This window comes from Cydia strobilella, chromosome 19, assembly GCF_947568885.1.
Source record: "Cydia strobilella chromosome 19, ilCydStro3.1, whole genome shotgun sequence".
Lineage (NCBI taxonomy): Eukaryota > Metazoa > Arthropoda > Insecta > Lepidoptera > Tortricidae > Cydia > Cydia strobilella.
The window spans coordinates 2666024-2679043 of NC_086059.1; the positions used below are offsets into that span (position 1 = coordinate 2666024).

At 38.9% G+C, this 13020-nt stretch overlaps 3 protein-coding genes across 3 annotated transcripts in view; 1 reads left to right on the plus strand and 2 right to left on the minus strand.

The window, feature by feature from the left end:
• LOC134750032 (putative metabolite transport protein HI_1104) overlaps positions 1-13020 on the minus strand; it is a 397448-nt gene that overhangs the window by 315069 nt on the left and 69359 nt on the right. The window lies entirely within an intron of this gene.
• LOC134749999 (coiled-coil domain-containing protein 42 homolog) lies at positions 1591-8797 on the minus strand. The gene is made up of 8 exons (XM_063685051.1): positions 8655-8797; positions 7760-7961; positions 6230-6403; positions 5609-5687; positions 4658-4797; positions 3153-3314; positions 2173-2273; positions 1591-1667 (listed from the first exon to the last, which is right to left on the minus strand). Exons 1-8 carry the CDS (start codon positions 8765-8767, stop codon positions 1631-1633), a joined length of 1008 nt encoding a protein of 335 aa, XP_063541121.1. The 5' UTR covers positions 8768-8797; the 3' UTR covers positions 1591-1630.
• LOC134750366 (peptidyl-tRNA hydrolase 2, mitochondrial-like) lies at positions 10901-12094 on the plus strand. The gene is made up of 2 exons (XM_063685527.1): positions 10901-11182; positions 11607-12094. Exons 1-2 carry the CDS (start codon positions 11054-11056, stop codon positions 11970-11972), a joined length of 495 nt encoding a protein of 164 aa, XP_063541597.1. The 5' UTR covers positions 10901-11053; the 3' UTR covers positions 11973-12094.

Genomic DNA, 13020 nt, shown 5'->3' on the forward strand with positions numbered 1-13020 from the left:
TTCTTGTTAAATTAATTACCGTCGTTTAAAATCTTTTACAGTAGGTATAACAAAAGTATAGGTGCTCTATGCTATAATAAGTACATTACATACTTCATATTTCGACGTAGTTACGTAATGTACATACATAGTACATTACGTAACTACGTCGAAAAAGGGTCATATGTACTGTAAAACGTTGTACGATACACGTGCGAATAGGTAATTCGGACTTGTATCGTAAATAACTATTTCATCACACTCGCTCAGTAAATGTGGAATTTCACGCAGGCTAAGCGGGAACTATAGAAAAAGCGTTTTCCCTAGGCTAGGGAGTTATGAAGTTTCTAGTATTATAATAAACTTTTTTTGTGTTTATACTTCATTTTTGTATCGCAAGTGTGATGAACATACCCCGCAATCGAACTAGCAAATCTGTAGCAGTTGTACATCAGGGTTGTCACTGTTGCCAAATGAAGATCAATGTCATGTTGGTAGAAAGTAAGTATTACACGAAATACAGTAAATTTGGTTATTGTTATTGTTATCAATATAACAGTGACAACCCTGATGTACAACTGCTACAGATTTGCTAGTTCGATTGCGGGGTATGGTGATGAAAAACATTGTGTGTAACTCGGGGCGTAATAATATTCAAACTCGAGTCTATAAATATATTATAACTAAGTATACTCTCGTTTGCAATATTTAACTTACGCCCCATGTTGCACAATAATAATGCAATATGTGGATGTTAGTTGAATTTTGTTAAGTATAAGCTCTAAACTGTAATTAACCTCATTATTATTTACAACGACGGGACTTAATCGCGTAAAATAAGTTTTAAATTTACCTCCGACGTTTCGAGTCTTCTCCGAGACCACGGGGACAACGCCGTCCTCGAAACGTCGGAGGTAAATTTAAAACTTATTTTACGCGATTAAGTCCCGTCGTTGTAAATAATAATGAGTAAAAATCGTGAAAGTTTAAATCAGTGTTTTGTAATTAACCTTTTCGCCGCCACGTCAATGAAGTAATTACGTGCGTCAATGAAGTAATGAAGTGTCGTCAACGCCAAGTCACAAATTGCACGTAAACAACCCGTATAACATATCAAGTCAAGTCGATGGGGCACGAGTACGAAAGGTACCTACTTCATATCAAGTCAATAGCGGCACAAAGGTTAAACAGTGGGTCTTTTTAAATACAGAATAAAAATTAATGTCATATATCATGATTTTTTTTATCAGGAAAACATTTATAAAGAACAATACAATAGTTATTTGTGCAACAAGAGAGGAAAGTTGGTTTTTCTTGCGAGTGTTGATTTTGAGTCCCGAGTAAGTGAAAGATTCTATAATTGAATCCAAAAACACGAGATGTAAAATAACTTTGCTCTCGTGTTGCAAATATAAATTTTCACCTCAGTAGTGAGAACATATTAAAGGTTAAAATGTATTTCGAATTTGTAATAGACCCCGAAGTATGAAGTGGCAGTTCATGGCCTTCACAAAATTAAAAGCTACTTTGTTAAAAGTAGGCTTGTTCGAGCTGCTGAGGTGAAAAAGTTATATATTACATACGTACAAATTTGGCCATGATTTGTTAATGTTATTAATGATAATATTAAGATTTTAAACATTAAATTAAATTAGCTGGCAGACTGGAGCGCGGACTCTGCATCACCCCTTCAAAATAAAAGAAAAATACATTTACCTAGTTGTCAATAAGTTTTCGTAGAGGGTAAAGACCATAGACCTAGCATGACATAGATCAGCTATACGCGTGCGCCCGTGAGGGACAAAACATACGCAATGCGACAACATGATTTGTCGAGAAGATTTGTAGCCCACCATAAACCATACTAAATTTACGGTGGGGAATAAAAAAATATGTGAGACTGTGACAAGGACAAACTATTGTTTGTCCTGCTATTGCAGCGCTTTCTCTGCTACTCCTACTGAAAGATACATAAGACTATCCCGTTCGGTCATTTCCCCATTCCTCATTAAAGGATTTGCCACACTGGATGCGTTCTGCGGTCAGCGGTCAGGTCAAACCCGCATTATTTATGAACAACATTGACAGCAACCTTTGAAGTTGAAGTTTGACCTGACCGCTGCCGGCAGAACGCATCCAGTGTGGCAAATCCTTAAGTATCAAATCAATATTAAAAGCTGCCATAAAACTTACTTCTCCTTAGAGCGCTTGGCTGCGATTCTGTGAATCCTCTTCAGCTCTAGTAACGCTCGCATGATCACAACCAACTGCTGCTCGAAATCGTGTGGCTTCACCTAGATTTCAAAAGAAAGATTTATAGAAGAAGAAATTTATACGGTACTAGCGGCCCGCCCCGGCTTCGCACGGGTGCAATGCGTTCCTCTTGAGTCACTCTATCTATTAAAAAAAACCGCATCAAAATCCGTTGCGTAAAGTTTTAAAGATCTAAGCGTACAAAGGGACAGACATCCATCCAGACAGCAGGAACCGACTTTGTTTTATACTATGTAGTGAATAAGTTTGGGGTCATCCATTAATTAAGTTATAGGGGGTCAAGAAAATGTGACATGTTGTGACAAGGCGGAGGGGAGAGTCGCAAACTTTGTGACTTAAATTTCATCAATAACCGAATTTTTTTAAATATGTTTTCGCTGCTACGTTAAATCACAGAATAACTAATAGTACTACTTAAATAACCAGTTTTTGGAATGATAATCGTTTTTATTCGTGTAATTTTCTTTGTTATAAAATTACTAATATTTTTTTATCAAAAATATTTTTATTCAAATAATAATACCTAATTCGAAATGTCGATTTCGTTGAAAACTAAATTGCCATAAATGTGGGGTGCCACACCAGGGGGAAGGGGTTTGCCATTATGTGACCAAGTGTGACAAGGGGAGGAGGGAGGGGTCAAAATCCTATAAATTCGTGTGACTTAATTAATGGACGACCCCTTTATACCAGCATCGTCAAACAAGTTAGGTACCGAAAGAAGATGAAATACTTTATGTTTATATTTATGCTGTACTTAATGTACAAAATGCATTTCACTTTATTCGGGTGAAACAAAAATAAAAACATATTATTGGCGCAGTCTGGTAGGATAAAGCTGAAATCGTAAAGTCCGCTTTACATTACGCGAACGTAAACTGGACATTTGACAATATTACCTCAATAGAAAGCCCCTTGTTCTTGCAGATCTTGACGTAGAGGTTGTATATGGCGGCCTTGACGTGGCACAGCTCGACGTGACGCATCGCAGCCGTTTCCTTCAACCGGTGCAGGGCCAGTTCCCATTTTATCACGCGGTTGCGGACTTGATCGTATTCCCACTGGAACGAACGTACGTTGCGAAATGTTTCAGGTCACATATGTTACCAACAATTTTTTACGCTACTAAGATGGGGAGAATATAAAAGGTGCATTGGGATAACTTCGACCCGCCAATTTCGATAATGGCAAACATCAGACTTATATTGACCGGGATATAGACCGTGATTACCTTTTGAATTGTTTATGAGCTCCCGATATTTCGACGCAGTTACATACATCTTGTTAACGGGTGACGTTCAATATAAGTCTAGTGAAACTAACCGTGAATCATTCAAAACTCTTAATGGCAAACATGTACTAAACTAGAAGGACTTTCTAATGTAAATAGCAACAGTAAGCAAGATGCCTTGATAAGCGTTAGCGTTGCAGTAGCGTAAGTGTTACTAAAGTATGAAGTGCTTCTGGTTTTATAGATATTCTCCATTTTCAGAACTACCCTGGTTTTATACCTTACAGTTACACAGTAGAATTATACCTCTCTTAAACTATGCCCCTCAGTGCAGTGGTAAAAGCTTGGTAGTTTATAGTTTGATAACAAACAAATTGATGGAGATATCCAAAGGAAGTTCTCAAGGTAGCTGAGCTGGCTGGGTTGATTAAATCGCTATTGAATACATCCAACAATTTCAAGTGCACGTTGGCGTCAAAGTTTCATGAGTTTCCCACATTCCTGATTTCTATTTATTTTACAGTAAGTAGAAGTTTTTAGACAAAATGGGTTTTTATTAAGCTTAGGTTGAAAAATATTAAGGTCAGGTCCGGTCTGTTATAGAATTTTTAGAGAGCATCAATTGCAACAGACAGGGATCTTTGGGATAGAAAATTGGAGGCCGTTTTGCGGATCCATCCTCTAAAATTTGTCATCTAAATGAACGACTTATCCTTATGACAGAATCAATTCATCATTCTGTTGACAGATTTTTGTTAAACTGAGCCTTTTCCCTAAATTATTTCCAATTTCCTCCTAGAGATCCTAAGCTCTCTCTGACAACACTTCTCTTACCCTCTTATCTTATCTTATGGTTTTCGGGGGCCCTTGCGGATACACTTCGACCCATATATAGGGATCTTTTGTGCAGTTACCCCCTAGGAAAGATCCGTCCGCTACTCAAGAGCTTCATTCCCACCACACCATCTCCATATGCCGGATGATGGAGCTGATGGAGCTCATGGGTAGCGTTTTGAATTCCTTTGGTTCCAGATAGCCGGTTCCAAAGTCTTTCATTCTTTTTCTGGCGAGGGCGTGACAATCACACATAAGGTGTTCTACTGTCTCTTTCTCTTCGCCATACGTACGACTATCGTCAGTGTGTCCCATCTTGGCCAGGATTCCCTCTCTTACCCTCAAGTTTGCAAGTTTGTTGTTGAGCCCCATGATGAACAATTTCTTCTCCTCGGTAAGGGATGCTATCTCTTTCCTCGCGTCTTCCAACACCTCCAGGTCGTGCTCTTGTCGGTCGGCTAGTGTACTTTTTGCAGCGGCTAAAAAAAGTTTATTTTATTTTTTTATTAAATACAGCAACTATCCTTACAGGTAACCCTAAGTAACCCTTTAGTTAAGTTTCGGCATAATAATAGTTTGTTAACTGCGCTTTTATTTTAAGAAGGATTTTCAATTAGAGTGCCCTTTGAAAAAATGCTGGATCAAAAATTTCATGGATATAAAGCTCGCTCCAGACTACGCGGCGCGAAGCCGCGAACGCGAGTGTGGAGTCGATTTCGCTGATTAGCGAACTAGACTACACACTCGCGTTCGCGACTTCGCGCCGTGATTCGTGCATAAGTGTGGAGGGACCTTAAAGTTGTTATCGCTCGATTAAAAAACATTTTCAAAGTGAAACGTCCTTTAAAAGATCCCAGGATTAAAATAGCCATAAAGTTGTTAAAATAGGGTATTTGACTACTAGTAAAATCAGTTTCTTTTTTCGAACTGTCAAAACGATTCTGCTACTATGGAATTTATATGAAACACTGACATGTGACGTCACAATCAAATTTCCTACTCTTTATAGTTTTATAAAATATAAATTGTGTGTAAAAATAACAGCTGTCTACGTTTCTCTACTAATCTTTTGGTGCTCTATTTCATGCATGGTGTAAAATGATTTATTTTAAATACAGTCAAATACCCTATTCGATTATTGCAGAATAATTACAAAAAGACATAAATATAGTATAATCTTACCCATAGAATCGAGAATCAATTTTGATCGGTGAATCATATGCTTAATTAATTGACGCAACCGTAAAAACATAGCCCGTAAAATCTAAATTTGCTACTAGTGTATCTCACCTAAAGCTTCATATCGATTGAGAACATCCAGAGGTTGCTTGAATTCTGGATAGTTCCTCACAACTGCCATCAAGTAATCCTGAAAAGAAGAAACTAGGTATTCATATCATGTAGGTACGCAATAAGCATATCGAGAGAGTCGGGTCGATGTTCGAAGAAAAAAAATCTTATTGTCCTATCTACAAACTCTGCCTATCTAGAAACTAAAAACATAGGTGTATAGTTTTATTTATTACAGCCTACTACCCTTTATGTATGTCGATGTTCTCTAGGTAGGTATATCCGATTTCATCTAATCTCTTCTTCTTCCTGCCCTTATCCCACTCCCCTGGGATGCCCCTCCCCCCGATTTCATCTATCTCGTGAACACTAATGCTCATGGTCTGAATTGTACGTTGCTATCGCTCGAAAGCTGGTTCGTACTCATCCTGCCCCGGGTTTTGGGTGCGGGAATGATTTCGTGTATTTATAACTTTGTTTATTGTAAAATAGTTACCAAACTATGAAGGAAAATGCTTAGAAATGTTAATGTAGTTTCTTTTTTTACAGGTTTCACCTATTTTTATAGTGTTCATATTCCCGCACCCAAAACCCCGAGGTATGTTTTACCATGGAACTCACCTCATAGATAGTGTAGTCCTTGACTTGCTTCTCCATCATAAGCCTGACTTCTTCCATCTCTTCCACGCGCTGGCGCATGGCCTCTGTTTCGCGCGTCTTCCGTTCTAGCGCCTCCTCGTCGGCGGCCATCTTGCGCTCGGCGCGGTTGCGCTTCTCTTGATTCTCTCTAATGAACTGGTAATTGGAAAATATTTTGAATACATCCTTCTGTGGCGAGCACTGGCTGACGCGCAGGCCTGTCGAGCTGTCTTGTGTGTCAATGCTCTGTCACGTCAAGAAAATTATCTTAGCATATTTTGCCTAATCATTTATTTTAAATACTGTTAGCACTCAGCTTCTGCAGGAATAGTTTACTTCCGAACTGTGTCTGTACCTTCTGTGTAAATAATTAAATATTGTGTGAAGGAAAGTAAAAAGCTGTCAAGTTTGAAGAACGGTTTTATTATTGCTAACCGAAGAACTTGTTCACGACTTCCACACTTCTAAAACGTTAACGGGTTGGGGTAATGAAGGATTGAATAGACAATAGTATAACAAAGTACTCATCATTTCAATATATTTACGTAATTTGCTGAAGTTCGATCATTAAGCATTTAGGGATGAAGTTTATCAAATAATGATGCGATAAATAAGAAGCTAACGTAATAAATAGCACCTCATTGGCGCAGTCCGGTAGGATGACTGTGAAAAATATTAAAACCCCTGTCGGCATAAAAGGATCGTACTTACTGTAGAGAAGGCATACTATAAACAAAACTTCTGTATAAACAAAATATTAAATATATTAATAACGGGTCACGGGTCACGGGTAACGGGGCTCCTGATGACACTACTCGGTACGGAGTGAAACATATCGAGCGTTTTTCAACTTAAATACGTGAGTGACCCGTTATTAATATATGTAATAAGGCATACTATACTTCATTTTCAGACATCATCACTTGATACTTGCTTTCTGACGCAAGTAATTGATTTATTTTATAAACCCATTTTTAATCAAGCAAATACGTCTGCAAGCGATACTACAAATTATTTTTTGTTTTAAACGGAAAATTTAAATATTCACCGCTGCCGGCAGGACTTGAACCCGCGACCTTTGGAAACCGGCCAATCGCTCTTAACCAACTGAGCTACAGAAGCCTACCAGAAGCGCGTGAATCGCAAATAAGGTAGTAAGTGCGATTGGACGGTTACCAATTGCAGGTTCAAGTCCTGCGGAAGCGGTGAATTTTTCCAATTTTCCTTTCATGTAAATAAAATTGATTATTTTTATATTCTACAAACGAAATAATGAATGAGTGAAACGGAATAATCAAAATCAGAGTAAAGGGGCTTCTTATCACGTGCAGCATTAATCTACTAACTCTGTTGTGTTGTACCTTGTTAAAGCTAATGAAGGATTCCTTCAGCAGCAGTTCCTTAGCACGCAGCTCTACCCACTTGATGTCCATAGCGGCGCGATTGCGAGCCTCCTCTCGCTTCTCGGCAAATCCATGCAACACTTAGTCTTACTAGTTCCTTGGTAGGTACCTTGTTAAAGCTAATGAAGGATTCCTTCAGCAGCAGTTCCTTAGCACGCAGTTCTCCCCACTTGATGTCCATGGCGGCGCGATTGCGAGCCTCCTCCTCTCGCTTTTCGGCAAGTTTCTCCTCAGCCTCCATCAGATCCCTCCTCGCTTGTTCCATCAGGACTTGTGGGGTAGGGCGCGCGACGTCCCATACTGGGTATTTTCTGAATCGAGTCATTTTTTAAGCTGGGCCAAAAACCATTAATATCTGAAGCTTTTAGCAGGCAGGATTACAACTAGACAGTTTTGGTAACTTACAGAAATACTTAATATCAGAGTAGTACCTATACTAGAATTGTGTATTTTATCACCAGGAAAGCAACCGTGACATGACGTAAATTCAGGGCGCCGAAACTAACAGCCGTTTCACAAAACGATTAGGAGGATTAGAATCTCTGCCCTTGAAATATATTAAGTAAGTACCTATATCATGCAGTTTGTACGTAAAAGACAACAATATTATCCTCGTGGTTGCTTATATAATGGTGGTTTTGGGATTATAGTGAGTAACTTTTACCATGGAACCAACCACGAAATCTCGAAAAAAAAATTGACCCATAGATTAGAAATGGACCAGCCAAAATGTATAAAACAGCCAAATTTTTTTTCGCGATTTCAGAGTTAGTCCCATAGTAAAAGTTGCTCAGTATAATGCCAAAACCTCCCTGGCAACGGGAATGCACTTATTTTTTAGCCAGCGGAGTAGCGTGAACTAATCTTTTGTTTCACTGTGCCCGAAGGGGCCTCGCGCGAGGCCCCCCTTGGAGCGTTGGAGCTTCCACAGTGTAAATAAAATCGCTTGCGAGTTCGCGCGCCGTCGAAATGAGCCCTTGAAGTAATCAATTAACGAAACTTACTTCACAATCATGGAACTCTGCATCAGCGAGTTGTAGTACTCCTCGGCGCACTCCACCGGAGGCCCGTGCGGTATGGCGATGGGCGCCAAATCCTTCAGCGACATCTTCTTCATTGTTAATATTCGCTAATAATGTAAAACGGTAACAAACAGCTGGAAAGACGTCAACTTTGAACGTCACTGAACGCAAATAAACAGAGAACGTTGCTTGGCAACGGGCGGGAGGTTGTTGAGTCCAGTACCTACAGTAGATGGCAGCACAGAAGCCCCCTATTCATTGGCGCGAAGCATTATGTCAAGTTTCCTTTTTTAGATTTATGCCACTAGATGTCAGACCCTACTATGCGAAATAGAGCCAGCGCGAAGTGTAGGGGGCAGGGGGAACTGTCAGAACGGGATAGTCTTATGTATCTCTCAGTAGGAGTAGCAGAGAAAGCGTTATTATTGTTATTGTTTGTCCTTGTCTCACATTTTTTTTAATTCCCCACCGTAAATATGTATAGCTCGCTCCAGACTACGCGGCGCGAAGCCACGAACGCGAGTGTGGAGAACTAGACTCCACACTCGCGAAGCCGCGATTCGCGCACGAGTGTGGAGGGCCCTTATGGTTTACCCTGGTGGTGGGCTACAAATCTAGTCGACCAATAGGTGGATATTGTCGCATTGCATACGGGCTCACGGGCGCACGCGGTAAGCCACTTCTATAGGATCCTACCTTCTATTTCAAAAGCGCGCTCCAGACTACGCGGCGCGAAGCCGCGAATGCGAGTGTGGAGTCGATTCGCTGATTAGCGAACTAGACTCCACACTCGCGTTCGCGGCTTCGCGCCGCGATTTGCGCACGAGTGTGGAGGGCCCTAATGAGTTAAGTAAAATAGGTATATCAAGGTTCTCTTTTTGTTCTTCTCTACGTTTTTCTTACTTTACTTTCGTCCTTTTAATCATTGCACTGTGTAAATGTATGCAATATGCATCACTCTCATTGTTATTAATAGCGGAAGCCGCTCGACCCCAATTACAAAGAAATACCGCAAATCGATGTACAGGTTAGCCTTGGGTTAGCCGTTTGGCACACGCATAGAGGTCAAAACAAATTTTTTGACCCGCAGTTCCTAGAAAAAATTCCCCGGGGGGAAGTGGTAAAACATTATTTTTTTGTATGGAAAAAAAAAAACCAAAACCTATCGTGTGTGATATCATACGAAAGGGCTTTTTGAGGCGATTCTAAAAATATATCACATCATTACATTTCGGCCATTTTTTTTTATTAAAACAAAAAGAATTTTCGAAACATACCAAGTTTGGGCTCCTCCAGATACGATATGGCTGATTTTTTTTTGTACAATATACCACAAATGATACGTGATATCCTCATATCCAAGAAAGCAATTTTAAAAATAATATCATTAACAATTTTTTTTTAATTTTTCAATTTTACAAACTGACACAGTTCTACTTCAATACCTATTTTACGAGACTTATGGAACTGTACTGCAGATACGGTACATATTAATCATAAAATGATACGTAATATCCATATATCGAACGGGAAATACCTCTTTAACCCTTTAACTGCGTCTTTTTATCAGTTGGTATAGTTTGTTTAGTTTTTGACACAAAATATCAAGGTTGTATCCAAGTTGTATCCTTCAGATACGATATACCTTATCGATTTTTCTTTGTACAATATACCACAAATGATACATAATATCTTATTATCTAACCCCAAGAAAGCAATTTTGGAAATAATTTTATTTAGATTTTTTTTAATTTTTCAATATTGTAATATTGGAAAATTATACACATGAAAAATATTTAAAAACAGTTCTTAATGAAATCATTTTCAAAATTACTGGGAATTTTTTCTAGGAACTGCGGGTCAAAAATTTTGTTTTGACCTCTAGTATGCGTGTGCCAAACGGCTAACCTGTACATCGATTTGCGGTTTTTTAATTCGAACGGGTTACACTATAATGGTTATTATAGTTGGTCAAACCAAATTGGCAGTAAATAAGAACAAAAAAAACTATACTCGTCCTTTTCTTTTGGGTGCTAGTACTAGTGTAAGACAAAGATAGTATGATTCTCTCTGTCTATGTTTGAAATTGAGACAGTCTTTTGACAAACTCTCTCGCATTCACATTCACTCTGTTGCGTTCACATAATAATAATGTGAACGCAACATTTTTTAACTCAACTCACTGACAGTCGACAGCTTGACACTAACTGTCACTTTTGCATTTGCAATGCATTCGTCGTAAATACCCAGATAGGTTATTTTTTATTACTTGTAGGAGTTTTAGGTACAATACATACAGCAGCGATCAATCGATTAATACAAAAACTATAGATCAAATCTAGATCTACTTCAAAACTTCAATCATTTCTACCAAACGAAAAATGGAACTGAATATTTCATTCCTCTCCGGGTTGGGTTGCGGTCTTTGTCTAGGCCTGTCCCTGTTTGCCCTTAGGAAATATCTCGGAGTATTCTCAAACACGAGCAAAGCCGTGGAAATTATTAAAAAGGTAACTACTGTCATAAAAGTGTTGTTGATGCCTCTTTTGTTGTTACTGACCATCGGCACACAATGAAGGTTTATACCCAGTTTTTTGCTCTAGTATGTATTGTAATTAGTTTTTATAGTGAGACATGGGTAATTAGAGCAACTTCACATTTAAATAATAAGGTGCCTTTTCTGTGGACATTACAAAAGTTAACAATTTAGATACATTTTTCTAAGACTTAGATTTAACCCCTTACTTCATGACATAAAAAAATATTTGTTTAAAATTAAACTTTAATCTGTCAATAGATTTGATTATAACTGTGTATGCAGTAAAGGGAACCGAATATGTTTTTCTTGAGTCTTAAACTATACCTAAGTTGATTTGAATAAGATTGTCCCATGATTTTCTTTTCATAAACACAACTATTTTTATTTTATTGCAGTTTAAATCCAGGTCCGAATACAAACTCGTACTAGTGGTCCGAACAGACTTGCAGATGTCCAAAGGAAAAATAGCAGCTCAATGTGGCCATGCGTCAGTAGGAGCCTTTGAAAAAGCTCAGCGGAAGGACCCAGAAGGCTTAGAGCAGTGGCAGATGACCGGACAAGCCAAGATCGCCTTAAAAACAGACTCCGTTGATGAAATAAAGAAGTTAGCAGAGAAAGCAAAGAAACTGGGAGTAGTTACTTCAATGATCAGAGATGCCGGGCGCACTCAAATTGCCCCCAATTCTATAACTGTTCTGGGAGTAGGGCCAGCTCCTAAAGAAGTTATTGATGAAATCACTGGACACTTGAAACTTCTGTGAGAATTGACAATAATTTTAAGTCACTCTTCTGAAGTGAAACAAGTAAGTTCTTTGAGACAACATGTTGTTGAGCATTTATTTTAAGTACTGATGTTAATAAATCATAATTGTTAACTGTAAAATGTAGCTAGTTTTTAATTCTTACCCATATCCACTAAAACAACGCTACTCAACCTTTCTTTTATGTGCCACAAAAACGATTTTGCCTTGTAGCTTCCGTCGGCAAGATGAGTTTGTTTGAAGGTGATCAGAGGATCTATACCAGGATCACCTGGTGGGCCACCTAAAATAGTCTGGCGAGCTACAGGTTGAGCATTGCTGCACTAAAACAATGGAATTCACATATTTCATATCATAGAGAATTTACCTTTGTGAGTCATTTCCATTTACTATGAGATGAAGCTGAACTGACAGGCGAATAATTTTTCTGAGCATGTTTTGAGTATTGAGGATTGGGACTCATGGGAGCCTGGGGTCCGTATGACAACTAATTCCAAGAATTGGCGTAGGCACAAGTTTTTACGAAAGCGACCACAGCGACTGCCATCTGACCTTCCAACTCGGAGGGTAAAACTAGGCCTTATTGCTTATTGTGGTTTCCTCACGATGTTTTATTCACCGAAAAGCGTATGGTAAATATCAAATTAGAGATGGGCCGAATATTCAGTTCAGTATTAGGCATATATTTTAATATTCGTATTCGGCCGAACAGTTCGGTTCGAACTGCCGAATATTAACCGAATAAACAAATTCGCGCGGGTGCACTTCGCGGTCAGGCATGAGATGGTTCCGTTTCTTTTCATAAACATTCACGGCCGGTCCAGAGAAGAAAGGTCAAAAACACGTGCGGAGTGCAGATTGCGGACCTGTACGAACTTTGTTTCAGCGTTTTAAGTAGTTTCAGCCCAACCGAATATTCGGTTCGGTATGATCTGAACCGAATATTCGTATTCGGCCCATCTCTATATCAAATGATTTTTCGTATATAAGTTCCGAAATATTCATTGGTACGAGACGGGGTTTGAACCCGCGACCTTCGGATTAAAAG